Raw genomic sequence first — 24,802 nt, 5'->3', positions numbered from 1 at the left:
AGGATTCAATGAATAACCAATTAGCTACGAGGTAAAAATTCCGTATACGAGTGAAAAAATAAGATAACACAATTTCGCAAGAAGGATATAAGATAGATTTTTAGCAGAACGTTTGAGACCAGTGTCATGGACGTGTCAATCGATAAACAAAGAAGCAAAAATAATAGAATCCAGATTCGACGTACCATATAAATCAATGTCAAAATATTTTATTTTTATTTTGGTAGCTTTTGTCAGTTACAATTTACACTCTTCTACTTCACTACTACTCCAATAAACGTGTTTTTATAATTAAAAAAATGAAAATAAATATCACAGTCGCATGCATGCATATTGCATATATATCTACACCATTGTAGACTCCGCCTCTTCTTCACTTTAAAAGTATCAGTTTCCACTGACACAATCCTAAACTATTTCCCCTTCTTCCTTCTTACAACTTTTTTTTTTCAAGGTAGCAAAACTTATCTTTTTCTTTTTTGTAGTACTTTGGTAACATTTGTTTCCTACATATGAATGCATGTTAACAATTTCAAGATTTCTAGGTGTTCAAACGATGTCTGCTGTTTTTGAAACGGAGACTTCAATCTTCCATATGTACAACCATGACCTCCCGCAAACGCAAATGCAAACGTTTGTGCAAGAACCCGTGGAGGAGGCACCGGTTGCTAGACAAAACTCGATCTTGTCGCTAACTCTTGACGAGATTCAGATGAAAAGCGGCAAGAGCTTCGGGGCGATGAACATGGACGAGTTCCTAGCGAACTTGTGGACGACCGTTGAAGAAAACGACAACAACGGAGGAGGAGGAGGAGGAAGTGTGGCTCACCACGGGGAGAATCCGGCGGTGCTGCCACGGCAAGGTTCGTTGTCCCTCCCGGTTCCTTTGTGCAAGAAGACCGTGGACGAGGTTTGGCTCGAGATACAAAACGGTGTACAACAGCATCACCGTTCGTCAACTTCCCGTCAAAACTCCAACGAAGATATCCGCCGGCAACAAACCCTTGGTGAGATCACTCTCGAGGATTTTCTTGTTAAGGCTGGTGTTGTACAAGAACCATTGAAGACAACCATGAGGATGTCCAGTGCTGATTTTGATTATAATAACCCGGAGTTTGGAGTCGGTTTACATTGTCAGAACCAAAACAATTACGCTGATAACCGGTCGGTTTACAAAGAAAACCGGCCGTATTACTCGGTTTTGGGAGACTCTTCAAGCTGTATGACCGGGAATGGGAGGATCAGTAATAATCAATACATAACCGGTTTAGATGCTTTTAGGATCAAGAAACGGATCATTGACGGTCCACCTGAGGTTTTGATGGAACGGAGACAACGCCGGATGATCAAAAACCGCGAATCTGCGGCTCGGTCTCGTGCCAGGAGACAAGTAAGTCGGAGTTCAATTATGAACCAAAAAAAATATAGAAACTGCACTTTGTATAACATGAACTAGGGTCATTTGGTTAAATTCTGGTTTGCAATTTTATTTCTTTTTGGTTATGCTAATACGGTTTCCCTCTTTAATTTATAGGCTTATACTGTGGAATTGGAGTTGGAAGTGCACAACCTTACCGAAGAAAACACGAAGCTGAAGGAAACTGTGGTAATTTTTAATTCCTTGTTAAAACATTATTATAATTCCACTACTAGCTAGTGTTTGCCCAAAAAAAAAAAAGCTAGTACTGTTCGCTTATTTGAAAAATAATGTCATATTAACCATTTTTTATAAATGCTAGGAGGAGAATGAGAAGAAAAGAAGACAAGAGGTAATTAACATTCCAATTTCCATTTGTACTAAAACGGTTACTTAACGAATATATAGTATGATTTATCAGAATACATCATTTTGGATTTATGTGTGGATATTGGTGGATTCAAAGTTGACTTTATACTATTAGGAGTTTGCATGGGTTTTGTAAAGAGCGTTTTTTTTTTTGTAAAAAGCGTTATAAAGTAACAATATCGTTATCCAACAAATATTTTACAAAATTAATGCGTTTTGTTTTTGAAAACTTTAATGATAATTAATTAATGAATTGGCATATATGTAGATAATAAATAGAAGCAAACATGTGACAAAAGAGAAGAGCGGAGACAAATTGAGAAAGATTCGGAGGATGGCTAGCGCCGGGTGGTAGATAAGAAAGATATCAGATATGAGAGTTTGTGTAATTTACATATAATATTATATTTGGTCATTTCAATCTATACAAATATATAAATATTTATATATCTATTTGTGTAAAGGATCATCTATTTATATATACTCATAAATAACGTATCTCCGGATACTTATTTTCCTTCTTATGAAAGTGTGTAATGATTTGAAAATTGAATTGAGCCTTTGTGTGTAAATTCGTATAAGAGGTAAATAAGTTAATTTCGTTACTAAAAGTTACATCAATCTGTCATCCCCTTCTTCATCAATTTTAAACTGCAACTCCTCAGCTTCTTCTTCTTTTTCTTCTCCTCTAAATCGTTAGCTTTCTACTTGTCGTCAGTACCACCGTTGCTGCTTTCTCCTTGCTGTCACCACCACCGTCGCTGCTTTCCTTCAATCTCTCCAACTCCTTTCAAATCAGAATCAGATGAAATTTGTGATTTTGTGATACTTATAGGAAAACTGCTCCTCAAGTGAAAACCATTATACCATCACCACTTGGTTTTAAAAGACAAACTTTTGTGAAACAAAAAAAAATATAATCTAATAATTTTCTTACAAATTAAAAGAATTTTTTGTTGTCAAATGAAAAACCAATAAAATGAGAAGATAAAAAGAAACCCCCAAAAAAGAGTTCAACTGAAATGTTCATTTCAAATTCAACCAAGGAGGAAAAGAATAGTATTATTACAAAACCATAAGAGATTATTAAAAGAATAAAGCTCTAAACTTCGGCTTCTTGATCTCCTTCAAATTCTTCAAAGTCGAGGTACTTTTAATCACACCATACCTCGTCAAGTTTTGACACCCAAACAAGTCAAGATACTCTAGTTTTGGACATCGTTTACAAATATTGGCAAGAGCTTTATCAGTTACTGTTAAGAATCGAAGTTCCAGTTGCTTAAGTTGTTGCATATGACACCCAATCCCATGAGAATCAACATTTCCTATAGGAATGATAGGTAGATTCTCCACGTAGTTTTCTAAAGACTCGAACCTCGAGACCTCGGATAGTGCCGTAAAATTTTGTTTTATAATCTGAAGATTCTTGCAGTTCTTACCAAACATTTCCATACACCGAGAAGATAATGCATAAGAGCAGCTGATATCAAGTTCCATGATTTTAGGGCACTTTAAAGCTATCTTTTCCATTGATCTATCTGTAACATTTGGGCAATGATTAACCCAAAGTACCTCAAGATGAGGGCATCTACAATTAAGGTCAATTAAACAATATGGAATTTGATAAGATTTTCATATACCGAGAATATTTTCAAATTCAGGAAGGACGTCCTATTTCCCCCTCGGAACTATCATATCGTACCAGATTCACATCGAACTTTGATCTCGTTTTATATCTCCCACAAACTTAAGTGCTCCAACTATTTCTTCCCGAATTGATAGTTCTATTGCTATTTCTCCAATTTTTTTGGTTTAAACGGTTTATTAACCAAATCTAATAAAACCGACACAAATCCAGTATAAAACCAATTTTTTAAACCAGACAAACATTAAAAACTTGACCCAACCGTAAACAATCTGATCCAAGATCTTCTTCTTCTTCACCCGGTTCTTCAAGCTAAAAAAAATATCCACAACAAAAGAATTCTTATATCACTCAAAATCATATGCATAAAAATATATCTAAGAACAAATGATTCCAAAGAGCAACGAATCAAGCTTCATGCTTCACACAGCACTCAAAATCAGATGTTAGCTCATAAAACAACAAGGTCAAGCTAAGTTCTAAAGAGATGAGAACTCAATAGTTTCGAGCTTTATTCTTTTAATAATCTCTTATGGATATTTTCGTGATTGCATATTATTCTTGATGCGATTATCTCTTTTAATAATCTAATCGATTTAAAGAGATGAGAACGCAACAAGGTAATCGATTTTAATAATCGCATTATTACAAAACCTAATATTAATAATCGCATCATAAATCATGTCTTGATGCGATTATCTCTTTTAATAATCTCTTATGAACTCAATAGTTTCAACCTAATATTAAAATCGATTAAGAAGGATGAGTTTCCATCTGGTCTCGAAATAAATTTGTTGGGTGGATAGACTCATATAACTTATATATTACTTCAAGACATTCAATGCATGATACCATTCTAATATAATTAGATCAAAACTTTCATGGAATCAAGCAAAAATATAAAATATCATATTTTTTCCATAGACGTACCTATCAGCGACATACGAGAGAGATTCATCTGTGCAGTGTCTCACCCGAATCTCTTTGAGACAGCCCTTGCTTCGTTCAACAGCAGACATGAGCATGGAGTCGATGTTTTTCGAAAATTCAAAACTCCACCGGTTGCATGTTTCGGTGGAAGTTAGAAACCAAGTTTCAAGATCGAATACCAAGTTGAGCAACGGGTCATTGCACACGTCCCTCCACGTCTTGCAAACCAACATAGGTGCATTCCACCTTTGTTCCATGCCCAACCGTGAGAATATATCGATGAGGCATTCCCAAGTCAGCTCAGTCCAGTCAGGGACGAGTTCTGCTTCCATCTTTGCATTTGCTTCGCCGTTGTTGACTTCCATGAAATTGAAAGCTTTGACAAAATAGAGTTCTTTCAGTTTGACTTATGTTAAACAATAACAAAATATAAGAGAAATGGAAACTAAAAAGAAAATGTATAAAAATGCATTTTCTTTAGTCCTCTATGAAACATTTATTTTAAGTTTTTAACACAGTTTTTTTTCTTCTGCTAAATACAAATCTACATTCAATCAAAAAAATGATAAACTAATAATCAGTTTATGACACCATTTTACGAACTTAGTAGCTGAAGGATGAAGGTTTTAAAACATGTAAAGATTCAAAATTTAGATCTCTGTATTGGGTATTGTTTTATTACTGAAATCTTGAAACAAAACATGTAGATTTCTTTTCTACTTTATACAAAAATATCTTGGACAAAGTCAAAATAAATTCAATAATCTCGATAAGATAGAGAAAAGAATATTCTTAAAGATACTGGAAAGAGCAAAGATTTACCTCTAGCGTCGCCGCACAGAACGAAGAAGGAGAGTCAAAAACTTGTCCCAACTATTGACTAGGGTTTTAAAAGGTAGAGGACGATTCATTAAAAAGCTAAATGTATTTTTCTAAATTGGGTTCGACGTATGGTAAAGCCCAATACCATTTGTAAGTAACTTCGAAATGAACATATTATGGGCCAGTTTGGTAAGAGTAAATTTTTGTGGGTCAAATTTAGATTTTATAACATAAAAGAATTACACCTCATGAGAAATTGATCACAAAGCACAAATCTGAATATAGCTAAAAAAAACATCGACAACATTTTTTTGAATAACGCATGAACTAGGAGAAAAACTCTAAGAAAGAGGCACTTAAACAACTTGTATTTTAGATGAGTCGTTTTAACTCATTAATAATACCATTTGAGATGATGAGACAAATAAGAAAATATAAGAACTTGAAAACTAAAAAATATAATCAAAATCGATGTTAAACATTGAATTTTCACCTATTTTCATTATCATTTGAATAATTTTTTAATAAATCTTTAGTGCAGTTTTTATGCTTTTCGACCACATTTCCACCGTTTGTACTTTTGTAGTCTAAAATCTCTTTTATGGTTATATAGATAAAATGAAAAGAAAATAAAGCAAATCAAGTGTTTCACGAATCAGAACGTCTTTCATGTGGACCAAATGGCTACCATGATGAAACATTCTTAGTCACATTTGGAGCCGTAATTGATCAAACATAAAAATTTCTTTCCCCAATATTGATCCAAGAATGTATTTTACAAATTCATACCACTCATACTAGCACCTTATCACAAAATCACTGACGTAAATAACTCAACAAGAACATCTTAAGGAATGAAGAGAGGTTATATCTTAGAACAAATCCATTACAACCTCATGCGTAGAGAGTAAAACAAGTCAAATTGATGACTTAAACCAAGTGCTGAGTGGGAAGAAAACTAGTAGGTATTGTTTTATTTTAATTTTAGTTTCTTAAATATTGATGGCTATAGGTTTTTTGTCTCAAGAAAAAAAACATGAAAATATATCATAACTAGAATGATAGATCTACAATATGAAACGATCAAACTCATGCAAAATCAAAAAACATTTATGGCTATATCACTTCGAGGATCGATTGATTTCCATCAAGAATTGTGGTGGTGGCAATATCAATGATGGAGTGATGATGGTGTTAATGGTGATAAGCGTGGCAGTGACAATGGTGGTGATGGTCAATACAAAAAAAAGTGAATATTGTGAAGGAAAATTTGTGACCATTTGTTTGGTTATAATATTATGACGATTTACATACGAACGTGTGATGTATTTAAAATGGTCATAAATATGTCTGTAAAGCTCCCGAACCGTCCTATGGCTGGAACTACCCAAAACGGTCTTGGGACGCTATTTTAAAAATAGTCATTAACAATCCGGCCGAGGTTCAAAAACCCATTTCAAAACTTAGTCAGTCCATCAATGCTATTTCCCACCACTTTAGATACCACTTAGGCTTTTCAACCCTCTTGATGCTCAAGCGTTGAGTCGACCCGGACTAGATCATTATGAGTTATTACTCGTATTCAAATATAAAACCGAGATTTTCATTAAAATAAAATATTTCACATAGTTTAACAAAAAGACTTGACAAGTTGGTGTCCAAGCCTTATGCCAAGAAGATTATACATTTTTTTTACATAAAAGACATACTTTTTCTTTACACAAAAGCACACATATCTACTTCCGGGCTCCTAGCGTCTAACACGCCCTCTAGCTCCCCACTACTGGTTACCTGCAGGACAAATATTATCATAAGTAATCTAAGATTACTTAATGAGTTTCAGGGGTCCCTACAGAAAATTAGATTCCCATCCCAACCCCAAATCAACAAGGAATAAATCAAACACTCAATAAATCAACACAAACATCAGAGAAAGCATGCGAAAGGTAATAAACCAAATAAAACTAAATGCAAACAATCAAACAACATGCAAACTTGAATAAAAAGAAAATAAGTTTTTAAATAAGTTTACTAGGGCCCAGATATGCCACCATTCGCTTTTTCGCCTCATAACACCCGCATTGCAACCACAAAGGCATGCAACCGGAAACCCCTCTTTATACTATACCGTCGTGAAGACAGCTCCAGCCATGGTAGCTAACCAAGTCTCTCCGAGCAATCAACATGCATCGCAGTACTCAAGACTGGGTGCATGTTGAGATTCACTTAATGCGAAGGTCAGCCATATCCCTGTATTAGCATGCTTATGGCTGTCTGACCCCTTTACACAACGACACATGCTAAGACCATTCCATCCGATGATAGTTAAGTTTACAAGCCTTATAGAACTTGTAAATCACTAAGTATCACCACTACACCTCACATGCAATATATTAAATGTGCAGATCGGCGATCATGCACATGATATACCATGGAGTACATGCCACACTTAGCAACCAACCCCAAAGCAAACTTCAAGAAAATCACACAAGAAATTCAAGAAAGATGCAACTATATGCACATGCAAGCTGACACTAGATCGAGTTGTTAACTCCGATCTAATTCAGATCTATGCTTCCTGAACTCACAAATTGTCGAAGATCACAAGTGGAAACCATTGGAATCCTTGGAGGCTTCAACACTTCTTCGCAGATGCAGCAGCTGATCGGTGAGGCTTCAACACTTAGTGAAAACTTCACTACTTTACTCTCTTCTCCCTTTTACTCACTCTCTTTCTCTCTTAGCAGACTTCGGGCGAATAAAAACTTTCTCTCTTCTTCCACAATGAAGAGAAGTGTTGTATTTATAGGAGCCTGGGCGAAGCTCACAACGCCATACGCAGGAGATGAGGTGTCGCAAAGACATTCTTCAGACACATGTGAGTTGACACCTCAAAGGGTGAGGTGTCATTCCCTCATTCTCTCAAGTCGCATGCAAAATGGAGGAATATTCCTCTCCACTAACATTTTCGACTTAAATAAAACTTAGTGGAAAATTCTCACTTAGTACTAATTTGTGATTATTTTAATCATTTAGTGGAAATTCCACTAACTCCATTTTTTTAATGATTTAATCATCCGCTTGATGGGTTCCTTCCCATTCTGGCAACACAACACGGTCACGGTCCTGTCCGCTTCCACGTACGGCTGGTACGTCCGTCCGTTCCATGTACGCCTGGTACATCCGTTCGTCTGATCGGCCAACTGATCTGCCCTTCGCGCGTTTAATTTTTCTTCAGACATCCCTTTGGCATTTCTTCTCTTCTTTGACTTCTCTTCTCTTTTAAACCCTTACCAAGTCATTTCCTTATGGAAAATTTTATTCCATAGTGAAGGTCACTACAATGTCACTATTTAGTTAAAATATTGTAACTGACTTGAAGGTAACTAATTTTGGTCACTAATTATGTCGAAATTGTTACAAAATATTTAGTCACATATAAAAACAGATTTGTAACTAAATCAGATAACTAAATTATACGATTTTTGTGATTATATTTACGTCACTTTTAGTTACAAATATTTTGTAACTACCTTGTCACAATTAGTCACTATTTTAGTTACTTTTATGTTTAGTCATAGATTGTGACATAATTATTACCACTTTTGTGACCATAATTAAATAAGAAAACAGTTTCAATATTAGAAAGAAAAAAGAAGAAGCTGAAAATACAATTTTTTCAAAAGAGTACAAATGACAAAATTATCTGAAATTGTTTACTCACTTTCATCGTGAGTAGTTAATTCGATATCAGAATTCTCATCTTCAGCGTCTGATCCAACTTCTTCTTCTACAATTGGATCATCAAGATCTTCTACTTGACCATCTGGATATAATAGAGTCTCGATGTGCAATGAATCATATTGGACAACAGAATTGTCGTTATCATGTTGCAGTGCAGTGAAATCCAGATTTTGGTTGACCAATAATTTTCCTCTCGGGTGTATCATAATTGTTGCTTCCCATTGTTGATCTTTTTTCGGCTGAGTCATTCGTGGATATGGAACATAACATACCTGATCTGTTTGTGAAACCAAAACAAAATGATCGTACTTTTGATAATGCCTTTTAGCATTAATATCAATAATCCCTGACTTGTTTTTTCGTATACCTTTTCTAATGGTTGAATCATACCAATCACATTTAAAAACCACAACTTTTAGATCAAATGGTCATGGATAATACAGCTCATAAATCTCTTTCAATACTCCATAAAAGTCAGCAGCTTCTTCACTTGAGCCGGAAGATGTTATACCTTTCACACAAACTCCATAATTGGCATTCTTTTTGTCTTTCCCATGATCATATGTGTGAAATATATATCCACGACAAAAATACATTGGCCAACAAGTAACTTGAAGTATTTGACCATGAGCGAGACTCAACAACCACTTTGGATATGAATTATCGCTCCAACTATCTTCTACCTATTTAAAAGAAAAATTCATGGACACTACACATATTCTAATATAAGCTTATCAAAGATACACATGCACATATTTTATTTTTTTCTAGATTAACACTTACATGTTTTTGTAACCAGCTTGAATATGTTTTCTCTCTAAGCTCGGTTAAATTGTTTTCAGTAATCCCAGGATTAGCCGCAATCATGCTCTCATCAAATAACCTATATACATATAATTTCATAAAAAAAATAATTATGATTTATTACACTCAATCTACCAATATATAAATTAAAGTACATATGTGTATATTAATATTACATACCTTTCAAATGATCTTAATTGGTCACAGTTCCGCAAAATATATGTATGTGCAATATGATAATCTTTATCTTGGAGCCATATCTGTGTTTCCTTACCACTGCCCCTCCCTGCCTGAGAAAAGATATCTGGAATTCCATCAAACTTATAAGTATTGTCTTGATTACCTCTATCATAGTGTCGATCTCCTTTTCGATATTTTGTCTTTATCTGTGGTTCAAAGTAATAAGTACAAAAAGTAGAATTTTTTTCGTTGATGTATTGTTCAACAATCAAACCTTCTACTTTTGCCTTATTTTTCACATTTTTCTTTAGATGGCCCATGTATCATCCAAAACGATACATCCATTTCAACTGCACAGGTCCTCCAAGACTAGCTTCGTATGGTAAGTGAATCACCAAATGCTCCATAACATCAAAAAAAGAAGGAGGAAATATCTTCTCCAAGTTCTCCAAGTTACAAAGAACCATACATATATTCTTTTGCAGCATCGCAACACCATCTTTGTGTATAGTTCTTGCGCATATATCTCGAAAAAAAAAGCTAGCACCTACAAAAAATGATTGTTATATGAATAAAGTTATAAGCATAGGAAAATTAAACAGATTAATGCAAAAGTGTATTACAGTTTTAGACGTAGACCACTTGACTCGTAAACAAAGAGAAGAAAAAAAAAATCACAAAGAACTATACTCTTAAAAATAAGCTAACACCTACAAAAAATATTGTTATATGAATAAAGTTCTAACCATAGAAAAATTAAACAAATTAATGGAGATGTGTCACTACAACAAATATGGGTATTGATAGCAGATTATAATAGCATAATTTTTGTAACTGCTATTAAAAGTGAAATGAGAGTTTGTCAAATAGACTTATAGCATTGCATTAATGCTATGCCTAAAAATTAATAAGCGGGAACTAAAAACACCTGATTCCGCCAAAGAAAAAAAATTACATTTTGGCGGTCTGAAAAATAAAACATTTACATTTCATAGCACAAAAAAAAGACAAAATAAAGAAGGCAAAAAAAAAAAAAGACAAAACCTTCGAGTTCTCCGTCGACTTGTTTGCTCGTCATCTCCACGGACTCCTTTGCTCGCCGTCTCCGGAGATTCCATTGCTCGTCATCTCCGTCGAGTTCATCTTCTCCAACGCTCGCCATCTCCATCGATATTATCTTCTCCATCTCTCGCCATCTCCGTCGATTTCATCCTCTAGATCTCTCGCCATCTCAGTCGATTTCATCCTTTAGATCTCTCTCCATCTCGATTCGATCTGTCTCACTCTCGTAATTCGCATCAACTCTCCTCAGATCCGATTTTCAGGTGAGTTGAAAGTGAGTTTATAGTCGGTATACACAGCAGTGTTTCGTTGGTTGTTGTAATTACAGCTGTGTGTCTTCTTAATAGGTGTGGGTTCTCAGATATCGGGGAAAGAATACAATCACTATAGAGGTTAGGCACATCTATCGATTTCTTGGCCTTTTGTATCGATTTCTTGTTAATAGGTGATGAGGCTCAAAATGTCAGAGATGATTGTGAAGGAAATTTTGTGTGATCGCGTTCATTTGAGTCTATATTTGATTGGTTTCGCATGACTGTTTGATTTTTTGGTTTTGGATACTTGGTCTGTCTTTGAGTCTATATTTGAGTTTCCCTCTTAGTTTTACAGACGTAGAAGATGGGTAAGGGGAAAAAGGGTGGAAGGAAAAGGAAGACCAACGTACAAGAAGAAGAACCTGAATTCGTTGGCACCATATATCCACATGACAAGCAGCCTCAAGACACACAGGTTGATGAACAACAACCGGATCAGACTGTGATAGATAGTCATATGGTTGATGAAGCTGCTAAGGACGTTACAGAACAAGGAGCCGATAAAGAGTCAGCTGCTGTCTCTGAGGATGCTACATCATCAGTTCCGTCCCAGACTAAAAAACACAGAGGACCAACAAAGATGAAAGATATTGCCAAGGATCCTAATAAACGAATAAGATCCGTGTGGAGAAGGATCGATTAAGTTGTCTTCCTACTTAGGTCCCTTGGTAAGAAAACATGTTCCTGTTGTGATAGATGATTGGAGGAAAATTGGTGAGGAGCTGAAGACAGTTCTATGGAAATCTGTTCACGTATTTTAATTTCAGTCACAATCACAATTAGTTTGCTCTAAGTACTCTTATCTTATCTTTTTTCTTTTTTACTTTATTGTAGATACGGTTTGAACTAGATGGAGAATATGAGAAAGCTGCTGTTTTGAAGCAAATGGGATGTTTATGGAGGGCCTCTAAGTCACGTTTGGTTAATCAGATTAGGAAAGCTCCGAACAACGTAGAAAGAATGAAGCTGCGACCAGACAATATTCCTACGGCAGAGTGGAGGAAGTTTGTCAAAGAGAAGACTAGTCAAGAGTTTAAGGTACTAACTTGTACTTAATTTATCTTCCACATAGAGTGTGCTAATACTTTTATATAGGCAGTTAGTGATTCATACAAGGAAAGAAGACGTAAGCAGATTCCTCACACATGTAGCCGTAAAGGAGTGGTTAGATTGGCCGAAGATTTAGTAAGTGTCAGTCAGTGATTATCAATATATTTTGGCCACCAGTTCTGACAATGGTTTCTTAATATCACTGAATGTGTGTTATAATTACGCAGAGAAAAGAGAGCACATATGAAGTGACTAGACTGAATGTGTGGGTCAAGTCACGAACTAAAAAAGATGGGACAGCAGTGAACACGGATGCTGCTGCAAAGATTGTAAGTCATTTCTTATGATCCTCTCTTCTACGTTTTCATTATAATTTAACTCTATAAACATAAGTCCGACATTTAATAGGAAATGGCAAATGAGTTCGTTTTGTCTGATGCTCCATCATCATCATCATCAAACCCAAAAGAAGACACTCTTGCTCAGATATTGGGACCTGACAATCCTGGACGCTTGAGGGCAATGGGTAGAGGAATGAGTATGACCAAACTTGCTTGTTTCAAGATGAAAAGCAAGTATGTGACTCAAATGCAACATACCCAAATTCAGTTGCAGCAGCAGGTCAATGAATTACAAGATGCTTTTTGCACTTTTATTTTCTTAGATCTTGTACCTCTTTTGAATGAGAAAACACAAGATTCTTCATACTTGTTTGTTTCATAACTTTCAAAGTATCAAGAATTCGAGTTTGATTCCTTCTCCAATATTGTAGATCTCTATTTTATCTTTCTAATCATGCAAGTTTCGTGTTTTTCTGGGTTTATGATTTTGCTGTTCATCATGTGTGATTGTGAGTAGTTTCCTTAGCTCTTAGGGATGGTTTAGGCTGGATGGATGTTGTGGTTATTTGATTTGGTCAAGCTTGATTGTTGTAGATCTCTTCTAGGCTAGATGTTCTTAATGCTGATCCTATAACTGAGAGGGTAAGGTTTGAACTCAAGCTTCTTAGCATCACACCAATGTCTAAGGTGCATAGATAAGGCTAGATCTAGAGATTATCATTAGGCTTGCTAAGAGATTAGAAGTCTTGTTTGATTCTTGACATATTGCTTAATGCTTGCTTGTATAGATTCTTTACTTTATGAGAACAAGTCTAGAAATATATTAGCTTGATTGTTTTTGCCATGAGAGTGGATTAACATGTTCTTAGAGATTATTGTCTAGAGATTAGCTCATGTTGATTGAGGTTTGTTGATCAAGTTAGATAACCACAATCTAAGTTCAGCCCATGAATCCATCCCTAAGACCTTCCTTGTCTATTGATTTCTTAGTCTAAATCCTGTTGTTTGATCATTGTTTGATTTACTTTTGTCTTGCTCTGTTTTGTCTGCATTGCTCTGTTTTACGTTTTTGTCCAACTCGACCCTGCACTCGATCTACACTCGATCGAGTGCTTGCTCGAGTTCATTCCCAGAACTCTTGTTTATGATTTGTGTCTGTCCTGTCTTGTTTCTTGTTTCATTCTAGTTGCATTTCTGTTGCATTCATTTAGTTTCCTGTTCATTACTTTCCTTGCATTAGTTCATTACCTGCATTACTATAGTTTGATATCTGTTCTAGTTTCATCACTGCCATAATCATTCTGTTCCATTACATTTAGTATCTTGTCCATTCAGCTTTTACATTCTGCATTTTGCATTCTGCAATAGGTTGTTAGTGACAAACACCCTCTATAACTGGCTTAACTTAGACAAGTATTACACACCCTGATTGCTTGCATTCACTCATTTAGGATTGATACCTCTTATACTACAATTGCATAAGGGGAATTGAAACACCTTTATAACTGGCTTAACTTAGACAAGTATTACACACCCTGATTGCTTGCATTCACTCATTTAGGATTGATACCTCTTATACTACAATTGCATAAGGGGAATTGAAACACCTTGCTTTCACCATTGTTCATCATCATATCATTCATTCACATTCCATTTCACACACACACACAAGAAAGATACTAGTTTCAATTTGGCGTTGTTGCCCATTTGAATTTTTATTTGTGACAATTAGGGTCTATATTAGTCTAAGATTAAGTTCCTTTATCCCCTTGTTCGCTACTGATCTCGATTCTTCCACTGCTTGTTTGTGATTGAGTTTCAGGTACCAACTCGACCTTTAACTTGACCGCCACTCGACCGAGTGAGTGCTCGAGTTCGTGATCGAGTCAGAAGCCGGATACAAATAGACCTCACCTCCCAGTCGACTCGACCATCGACTCGAGCCTGCGCTCGACCGAGTGCCTGTCCGAGTTTGTACTCGAGTCTGTTGATGCAAACAAGATCCAAGGGTCATCCCAATCTTCAGAGACTCCTTGATCACATCAACCGACCACCAAGGGACCTGAGACAGCAGAGAACAAGAATCAATCAGGAACAAGAACAACAAGTGCTAATGGAGCAACAAGATCAACAAGCTCCAAGGGCAAGGAACATTGGTGCTGGGGATGCACCTAACACACATAACCAAAGAGCTGGTATTGTGCCTCCTGCAGTTGCCAATAATAATTATGAAATCAAGAGTGGATTGATCTCCATGATACAAGCCAACAAATTTCATGGGTTGCTAACGGAGGATCCTCTAGATCACCTTGATGAGTTTGACAGGATATGTGGACTCACAAAAATCATTGGAGTGAGTGAAGATGGCTTCAAGTTAAGGCTATTCCCATTTTCCCTTGGAGACAAAGCTCATCTCTGGGAGAAGACTCTTCCTACTGGAGCAATAACCACATGGGATGCATGCAAGAAAGCTTTTCTGGCCAAGTTCTTCTCCAATGCAAGGACTGCTAGGTTGAGGAATAAAATTTCAAAATTTCAAAATTTTGAAATTTCAAAATTTAGTCAAAGAGCTCGACCACTTGCAGTCGAGTGTGGGGTCGAGTGGCAGCAAAAAGCAGGTCAAAGATTCCCATTTCAAATTTGAATGGTATGGACGCTCCACCTTTGTCTCCTTGTCCCCTTAGCTTCTTTAAATAGAGCTTGATTCGATCATGTATCTCTCACACTCTCTCATTGCTTAAAACAAGTTCAAATTAAGTTTAAAATCTCTCTCAAAGTTCATCTTTTTGCTCAAGCTTAGCTCCTTTAGTTTTTGGGTCACTAACCTATTAACTTTAAGCTTTGAGTGTATTCCTTTCAGTTCTATTCGAAAATATCTTCAAAAATTACTAGGAAGTCTCAACAAGCGGCTGAAAGCTCCCTGGATCGTCGTGATGCTCGCCTTGTTTCAAGAGGAGAAGCTGGAAGAACCACTCGACCAACCACTCGAGTGAGGCACCGAATGTCAGAAACCAGTCAGCTGAGGAGGACCCTGAGCGAACTGAGAGTGAAGAGGAGATGGATTTACCTCTTAGGGAGCACATAAGGAGACACAAGTCTAAGGGGAAGAGGCCAGCAGTTGAACAAGAGGAGGTTGAAAGTGAGAGTGAAGAAGAAGATGAGGAAGAAGAGGGAGAAGATGATGGTGAAGCAGAATCTTGTGGTTTGACTAAGAGGCAGCTTTATGAAGCCTTCTTGAGGATGCAGTTCTTGGGGACTAGATACCCTCACAAGGAAACCATGGAAAAGCTAGGCATTGATGAAGATGTAGAATATCTCTTTGAGAAGTGCAGCCTAACCAAGTTTATGGGGCTTTGCATGGAGGGGTATAAAGAAGAAAGCTGTGAGTTTCTAGCCACAGTCAAGATGCATTGCTATTCAAGGAAGGACAAGGAGTTTGGGCCTGGTCATGTTGCTTTCACTATCAAGGAGAAGAAGTATGAGCTTTCATCGAAGAAGATAGCTAACATCTTGGGCTTTGAAGTTGGTAGTGAGAGGAGCATGGAGATACCAAGAGAAGAGCTTTATGCCATTTGGGAGACCATTGGTGACAATGTCACTTATTCATCTTCAAAGACCAAGAGTTCCAAGATAAGGAGCCCAGTCCTAAGGTACTTCCACAAGGCCTTAGCAAACACCTTCTTTGCTAGGAAGGAAACTGGAAACTTGAATGAAGGTGAGCTGAAGATGATTGATGTGGCACTTAATATCATCATTCTTGAAGCAAGGGATGGAAGCATCATCCTTGGGAGCAAAGAAGGAACTGATCTTGCAATGGTGCTCATTGACCACATGATCTACTTGAGAAGTTGGGTAGGCAAGCTACAAAACAAAGGTTCAAGAGGGGCCCTAACCATTGGAGGCATCATTACTCCAATACTACAAGCTGCTAAGGTCCCACTTAGAGGAGAGAAGGTCTTGCCAAGATGGATAGATGCAAACTACCTCACCTCCACTCTCATACTAGCTAAGGAGATGCATCAAGGAAATCACATCTTCAACTTTGAGCTTCCAACAATTGGGAAAAGACAACTTGTACTACCCAATCAACAGCTCACCACCATACAAGGAGGAGAAAACATTAACTTTTGGCCAGCTGAGGAGCACTTCTTTGATGGGACAGCTCAAGTTAGAGTTGATGAAGCTAGAGATGTACAAATGACTGATGGGGAGGAGCAATTTTACTTTGAGGATTATGAACCTAACCCAAGAGATAGTAGAAGAGTGAGAGAAACTAGCAAGAGGTTGAGACTCCTACAAAAGTGGAACAAATGACATGGGAAGAAATTTGAGAAGCTAAAGAAGAAGTGGGCAATATGGCCAAGTCAATCAAGGGTTTAAAGAAGGAGATTGCTGAGTTGAAGAGTGGGAATTCTTCACCAACACCATCTAGCCCTTTGAGGAGGTGTAGCTCAACTAGAGCACTTTCAAGAGCTGAGAACCCTGTGGAACCAGCTAGAGCTTCAATGTACGAGCCAATTTAGAGGAAGAGAAGTGCAAGTAGCCGAGAGCAACCATTTGCGAGGCACTCACCGGTTCACTCGAGCACCCACTCGACCGAGCACCCACTCGACCGAGCACCCACTCGACCGAGCACCCCAGAGGCACTCGACCGAGTCCCAACCCAGAACTTGTCATGGCTTCCCAGTTCCAGTAGCATTTCCAGGCTATCCAAGTTACCCAACCATCCCACCTCAGTACTTCATGGATCCAGCACTCCTGCAGCAGTTCTACCAGCAGCAAGGTCAACATTTTGGGAATCGCAGTCCAACTCGACCCCCCCACTCGACCAGACACTCGACCGAAGGCCAGTCGATTCCCATCGTCGAGTTACCTCCATCTCCCCCTCAAAGTCACCAACCAGACCTCAACTACACTTATGAGAGCATGAATGAGGATGTCGACAGCTTCTTCCAGAATCCATGAGGTACCACTATCACCTTCCTTGTAAATATCATTGCATTTGATGTTGTGTTTTGTTTTTCGTCTTGAATCCTCTAACAAATTTCTTTCACACAGAGGACTGTGTGATTTAAGTTTGGGGGAGGGTTTGAGATAGCATTTGATGTTGTGTTTTGTTTTCTTATTTCAAATTTTTAGCATCATCATGTTAGTATTTGCAACACATCTAAGGCATAGAAAACCCCTAAAAATTCGAAATTTTTTGCAAAAATCTTTATAAAAAGAGTGTTCATGTAGTTTGCATTGCATAATAGCATCTTGTTTAGCATGTTTCATGTAGGACTGTTAATTATTTGCATTAGGGATCTATGATGAGTTTTGCCTTGTTAGCTTGTTTAATTCACTAAACTAGGATCAATGCCCAAGTTAATAGTACTTTGATGCTAGTTGAGTAGTTAGAAGCATAAGATTAAACCAAGCCTTGAATTCCTGCATTGCATTTGGTCTAAATTGAAGCATGTTGTGATTTGATGCCATTTTCTATTTATATAAACCTAATATTGACTTGTAATTATCAGTTTGTGCATTGCTTTAAACTCATGGATACCATATACATATTTGGATAATCTTTCTCCTTTTTACCACTCTTGTTGATCCAAGTAGCTGATTGAATCATTAAAATCAGTTTCCAATACCCTTAACCAACCCTTCTTTCAAGCCATGTTTATTCTTGAGTGTGTAAGGCCTATTTTGGGATTGAGCTTGGTAGAAAGTGTTAGGTTTGAACTGACAAAAATAATGTCTTGTATAGTTCTAGTTTGCATTTTCCAAACTAGATAGGACTAGGTGATTTCATTGTTGGGTTTGGGATTTGGTTGTTTGAAAAAGAAAGAAAAGAAAAGAGGAAAAGAGAAAGAAAAGGTTAGAGTCTTTAGGAGGGGAATGTGTTTATGTAAAATCAAAATCTAGTGAAAGAATGGGAAGTATGATATTGTTTAAAGATGGTTTCAGTCAAAGAAAAGAAAGAAAGAAAAAGAAGAGTATAGCAAAATGCTTTTATGTCTTAAGAATAAGAAGAAAAGAGAACCATAGCAAATAAGTAAGAAACTCCCATTCCACTAGAAAGATCAAATAAGAAACCTCTCCTAAGGCTTGAAAACAAAAGAGAAAAGGGTATATGAGAAGAGAAGAAGATAAAGGGTAGAACTAGGATCATTTGGGCTTAGAATGATAGGATCAAACACTTGGGTTACTTTTGGGTAGACAAGGTTTTGTTCTTGTATGTGTCTAAGTATTCTTACCTTTAGCATTCTTAAGCTCAATCCATTTTTTATGAGAGAACCTTGATATTGATAAGCCCCACTCTAAACAGAGACCATCATTGTCTCTAAACCTTTATTACCAAGCCAAATGAGTTTAAGCATTGCATAAGATTGATCCATGTTCTTGATTAAATGAATGTTAAAGGAAATGGTTGATTTGAATGCATATGGACATCTAAGGCTCAAATCAGTAAAGGTTGTGATAGGTTTGTCTAAAGTCTTTAAGTACAGCTCATTCAACTTGCATCATAGTACTAGTAACTTGGACATTGATTCTAGCTTTAAGAGCTGAGATCCCACTTTCAACCCTCACCTACCTTCTTATGTCTTGTTTATTTGCTTGAGGGCAAGCAAAGACTAAGTTTGGGGGTGTTGATGTTCATATATTTTACCCTGTTTTCCCTTAATATATTCACATCTTTTGCATCCTTTGCTATCTTTTTTGACCATTATTGCATAGTTTTAGGATTGTTCTTGCATCAGAGTGTAGTTGCATTGCATTTGCATCTTTTCTTGCATAAACAGGTGATTTTGGAGCCTAAGGAGCATGGAAGCAATGCTGAAGAGAAGTGAAGCAATCATGAGGAGAAAGCAAAGGAGTTAAGGCTGGAGAACCAAGGTCCGGAGTCCCACTCGACTGCCCTCTCGACCAGACACTCGACCGTGTGCTGAGAGTGACTCGACTGAGTGGAAGGAGCACAAGAAAACCCAACTCGACCGGTAACTCGACCGAGCACCGGGTCGAGTTGGCCGAGCCGCCTGGCTATTTTGTCTTTTAGCATTTTTAGGGCTTCCTCTCCTTTTTCCTATTTAAGGACCTTGTACCCTGCAACCACAAGGGGCAGCTTTTTAGATATTCTCAAACCTAGTATTTTACCCTTTTGGGAATTTATGCTTTTTGCACTTTTATTTTCTTAGATCTTGTACCTCTTTTGAAGGAGAAAACACAAGATTCTTCATACTTGTTTGTTTCATAACTTTAAAAGTATCAAGAATTTGAGTTTGATTCCTTCTCCAATATTGTAGATCTCTATTTTATCTTTATAATCATGCAAGTTTCGTGTTTTTCTGGGTTTATGACTTTGCTGTTCATCATGTGTGATTGTGAGTAGTTTCCTTAGCTCTTAGGGATGGTTTAGGCTGGATGGATGTTGTGGTTATTTGATTTGGTCAAGCTTGATTGTTGTAGATCTCTTCTAGTCTAGATGTTCTTAATGCTTATCCTATAACTGAAAGGGTAGGGTTTGATCTCAAGCTTCTTAGCATCACACCAATGTCTAAGGTGCATAGATAAGGCTAGATCTAGAGATTATCATTAGGCTTGCTAAGAGATTAGAAGTCTTGTTTGATTCTTGACATATTGCTTAATGCTTGCTTGTATAGATTCTTTACTTTGTGAGAACAAGTCTAGAAATATATTAGCTTGATTGTTTTTGCCATGAGAGTGGATTAACATGTTCTTAGAGATTATTGTCTAGAGATTAGGTCATGTTGATTGAGGTTTGTTGATCAAGTTAGATAACCACAATCTAAGTTCAGCCCATGAATCCATCCCTAAGACCTTCCTTGTCTATTGATTTCTTAGTCTAAATCCTATTGTTTGATCGTTGTTTGATTTACTTTTGTCTTGCTCTGTTTTGTCTGCATTGCTCTGTTTTACGTTTTTGTCCAACTCGACCCTGCACTCGATCTACACTCGATCGAGTGCTTGCTCGAGTTCATTCCCAGAACTCTTGTTTATGATTTGTGTCTGTCCTGTCTTGTTTCTTGTTTCATTCTAGTTGCATTTCTGTTGCATTCATTTAGTTTCCTGTTCATTAATTTCCTTGCATTAGTTCATTACCTGCATTACTATAGTTTGATATCTGTTCTAGTTTCATCACTGCCATAATCATTCTGTTCCATTACATTTAGTATCTTGTCCATTCAGCTTTTACATTCTGCATTTTGCATTCTGCAATAGGTTGTTAGTGACAAACACCCTCTATAACTGGCTTAACTTAGTCAAGTATTGCACATCCTAATTGCTTGCATTCACTCATTTAGGATTGATACCTCTTATACTACAATTGCATAAGGGGAATTGAAACACCTTGATTTCACCATTGTTCATCATCATATCATTCATTCACATTCCATTTCACACACACACACACAAGAAAGATACTAGTTTCATCAAGGTGCCTGATGCGATAGTTTGGAGGCCTAATTCTGCTATTGAGTGTATGGAGGATGCTATTGGTACCACTATAGCATGGTGATATGTCTATATTTTGTCTCTGCTTAGCATGTATTTGTCATGCATTTATCTAGGATAACTAGTCGTTTTGCATCAATTTCTAGCCTCTTTTGTACACTTTGCATATTTAGGTAGTTCTTGCATCCTTGCATACATTGTGCATTTCAGAGTATTTCAGGTATCTAGGAGACGTCAGGAACACATTTTCCGAGATGCTGTTCGAGTCACCATTAGAGTCCACATCCTTCGAGTCGACCTAACACCATTCGAGTCCACGTCCTTCGAGTCGACCCAACACCATTCGAGTCCACCACTCTCGAGTCACCACTCGAGTCATCACCACTCGAGTCATCACTCGAGCCACCAGTTTAGGGATTCAGCTTTGGACGTCTTCACCAAAGTTGTAGAGAATTGAATCATCTTTCCAATTACGTTTATTTTAAGCCAATCAGAAATATGGTTCAAAAGTTATCATCGTTTTAGTGGACGCGTATACACCCAGCTCGAGCCACTCGTCATGCATCCAATCCACCCCGTTCGATCCGTTCCATTCGAGTGAGATTTAGCTTTCGTCGTCTTCATTAATGTTGTAGAGAATTGAGTCATCTTTCCAATGCTGTTTATTTCAAGCCAATCGGAAGTATGGTTCAAAAGTTATCCTCGTTTTAGTGGATGCGTATACACCCAGCTCGAGCTGCTGCCCGTCGACTCGATCCTCCAGCTCAAGCCGCTGCCTTTCGACTCGACCCTCCAGCTTGAGCCGCTGCCTGTCGACTCGACCCTCCACCACTCGAGCCACCACTCGTTCGCACATGTCTGGAAGACGTTCCGTCTTACACGCTTCAGGAGATTCCCAAACCGACTCTTGATCTTGTCGTTTTAAGTTTTAGGGATTTACATGTTTTTACTATAAGTACGTTTTGTTAAGTCTTGGCGGAGACATCCTCTCTTTTATCTCATTTTGTTCTTAAGGTTTTACCTAGCCTCCAAGAACATTCTCAGACTTTGTATCCAGATATCTTTTAATACATTGAGTATTTGCATTTGATTTCTTCTACAAATTTGTTCTTCTCATTTCTATCTATCTACTATGCTTTGTTCAATGTTTTCTGGATTTGTATTGTTGATGATGATTTTCGGATCTGAGTATTGTAGTAGTTCTTGAGGATGGGATAGATTAGGTGGAGGATCTTAGGATGTAGGGTGTTTAAGCTTTGATTTGTATGATTCCCTTCTGGACTAGTTTTAGAATTACTAGTTTTTCTCTGATCAATTGGAACTAGGTTTTAGACATTTCCGCACCCAGAAGGTGTTCGATGAAACGTCTGACCAACTAGTGCCAGAGACTTACGTTCCTAGCCTAAGAGATTAGTTGTCTAGGATGTTTGTTGACGTGAATGAACTTGTTTGTCATGCCATGCTTGATCATGTTTTTCTAGCGAGAGCTAGGTTTGGAAGTGGTTGAGTTTGAGTAGCTTCTGTCAAGAGATTGGATTAGCTAAGAAGAGATGTTCATTGTTTAGGGATTGTTTGCTTGTGACATGTTAAACACTCTATAAACTAGGATACTCCACCGACATCAATTACTCCCATCCTTAGGACCTCTTTCTTTCTGATTTTTATTACATTCCTGAGACTGTTTCGTTCCTTGCTTTTTAGTTCATGCTTAGACTCGTTTTCGTTTTTACTATTGTTTACTTCTTGTCATACATTCTCGTTCCTAATCCTATAGTTCATTTCCGTTTTTCCATTTTCATCATTCTAGGATTGTTAGACAAACACTCTTTTTATATTGGCTTGACTTGTGGTTTCTTGATTGCATCTTGATTGCTAGCAACATCCCATTTGGATTGACACCTTAAGTACTACAACACATAAGGTTAATTGAACCTGCTAGGATAGACACACAAAAATCCTAGTATTACATGGCCTGAAGAAAAAGTTGTCATCATTTGCTGTCGAGTAAGAACCGTATGATTTTCTACTTTCGTTGTTGTGGCAAATGCATGAGACTTGTGTTCTTTTGTTTGGGATTTATGGAATTGGATCGTATGCTCATTATGTATCATAACAATGTTTGATATTTTCTATTCTAGAATACAATTTCAGCTTTATCACAGGTTACTTTCAAATTGTAACTTCATTTGAATATGCTGTATAGGGAACGGTTAATAGTAATCAGAAGACAAACGTAATTGATCGTTATAGCAGGCATATGAAGTCATTGTATACTCACTTAGTAGCACATAATAAAAGCTACAACTCAGATACAAATAGCTCAACACCGATGCTAAGATAACTAATCAAATGGCATTAACATAGAGCTACTAAAAATTAAATCATAGCAAGAAAAGATAGCTACGTTACCCTATATATAGCAGGCATAAAATACTATTATATATATAAATATAGCACGATATATGTGTTATTAAACATTGTAATATAGCATTTTATATATGCTATTAAAGGATATCATACGATAACATCAGTCCAGAAACGCTATCGTATATAGCCCCTCTATTATAGCATCTCTTATAATAGCATTCATGATTAACGCTATCAATACCCATATTTGTTGCAGTGTGTATTACAGTTTTAGAAGTAGAACACTTAACTACGCTAGTTTTATTATTTTCAACTGTGATTTTATTTATATACAATATAACATAACAAACCGGATGGTTAACACACCTTCACATAAAAAAAATGCTAAAACATACATCACAACAACAACGACACAAACAGAAATACTAACATCGACTATATATGTTTATTCAATAGCTGATTTTTTTTTGCATGTCATTTTTCGTTTACGTAGACGTAAAACTTGAGAACAAAGAGAAACAAAATATAATATTATACATGTCATTATAACAAGAGAACACATAGACACATAATAAATAAACACCAAACAAAGTTAATTCGTAAAAACACATGTTAATCGTAAACACAAGGTCAGAAATTTTAAAATAAGATAAACAAAGTTGAAAACTTACCAGATAATGCATTGTGTACAGATTTAACCAGAAGTTCAGCAAACACAATTGGAAGTAATCGTTGCATTAAAACATGGTAATTATGACTTTTCATTCCTGTTAATTTTGCTCCATATGAAAATTTAACATTCTTTTCGAGTCATCGTAAAAATACTGCTTTAGCTTCTGGTTGTAGTCTAAAAATCGAGATATGTGCCTTTCCATCAGCTGTTAAGTGCAAATCTTTGCGATTACAGTGCTCTTGCAAATTAAGTCGTGATTTGATGTTATCCTTCATTTTCCCCTTCACATTCAGTAAAGTATTGATGATATTATCTAAAAAGTTTTTTTCGGTGTGCATCATGTCAAGATTATATCGCAGTTTATGATCCTTCCAGTATGGTAGATCCCACAAAATGTTTTGTTTATGCCAGTTGTGCGTTTTACCATTTCCTTCTAATCGCCCATGGTTTCCTCCGTAGTCCACTGTTTTTGGTAAACAATAGACTTCATTGTAGAGTTCGTCGCCTGTAAGTATCTCTGGTGGACTATCATCTACAGTTTTTCCTTTTTTAAAATTTGTTTTATTCCGCTGATAGTTGATAAACTGGTAGAAAACAATGGTGACAATCAAACCAACTTGTTTT

At 36.9% G+C, this 24,802-nt stretch overlaps 2 protein-coding genes and 1 pseudogene across 3 annotated transcripts; 2 read left to right on the top strand and 1 right to left on the bottom strand.

The window, feature by feature from the left end:
- Window positions 1-327: 327 nt before the first annotated feature.
- Window positions 328-2,358, top strand: LOC104780297 (ABSCISIC ACID-INSENSITIVE 5-like protein 1). 2 transcript variants are annotated; one of them, XM_010504797.3, is made up of 5 exons: window positions 328-454; window positions 546-1,390; window positions 1,535-1,606; window positions 1,740-1,769; window positions 2,055-2,358. In XM_010504797.3, exons 2-5 carry the CDS (start codon window positions 557-559, stop codon window positions 2,139-2,141), a joined length of 1,023 nt encoding a protein of 340 aa, XP_010503099.2. In that variant the 5' UTR covers window positions 328-454; window positions 546-556; the 3' UTR covers window positions 2,142-2,358. The 2 variants fall into 2 exon arrangements, with proteins under 2 accessions (XP_010503099.2, XP_019100162.2); XM_019244617.2 differs by lacking the exon at window positions 328-454 and having other exon boundaries at window positions 461-1,390.
- Window positions 2,359-2,793: 435 nt separating this feature from the next.
- Window positions 2,794-5,280, bottom strand: LOC104780296 (putative F-box/LRR-repeat protein 19). The gene is made up of 3 exons (XM_087510208.1): window positions 5,184-5,280; window positions 4,362-4,737; window positions 2,794-3,374 (listed from the first exon to the last, which is right to left on the bottom strand). Exons 2-3 carry the CDS (start codon window positions 4,724-4,726, stop codon window positions 2,873-2,875), a joined length of 867 nt encoding a protein of 288 aa, XP_087366334.1. The 5' UTR covers window positions 4,727-4,737; window positions 5,184-5,280; the 3' UTR covers window positions 2,794-2,872.
- A 6,311-nt stretch (window positions 5,281-11,591) lies between these two features.
- Window positions 11,592-23,479, top strand: LOC147945795 (uncharacterized; annotated as a pseudogene).
- Window positions 23,480-24,802: the final 1,323 nt, after the last annotated feature.

Source organism: Camelina sativa, chromosome 4 (genome assembly GCF_030686135.1).
Source record: "Camelina sativa cultivar CO46 ecotype springtype chromosome 4, ASM3068613v1".
NCBI classification, from domain to species: domain Eukaryota; kingdom Viridiplantae; phylum Streptophyta; class Magnoliopsida; order Brassicales; family Brassicaceae; genus Camelina; species Camelina sativa.
This window is presented reverse-complemented; position numbering and strand designations above follow the sequence as displayed.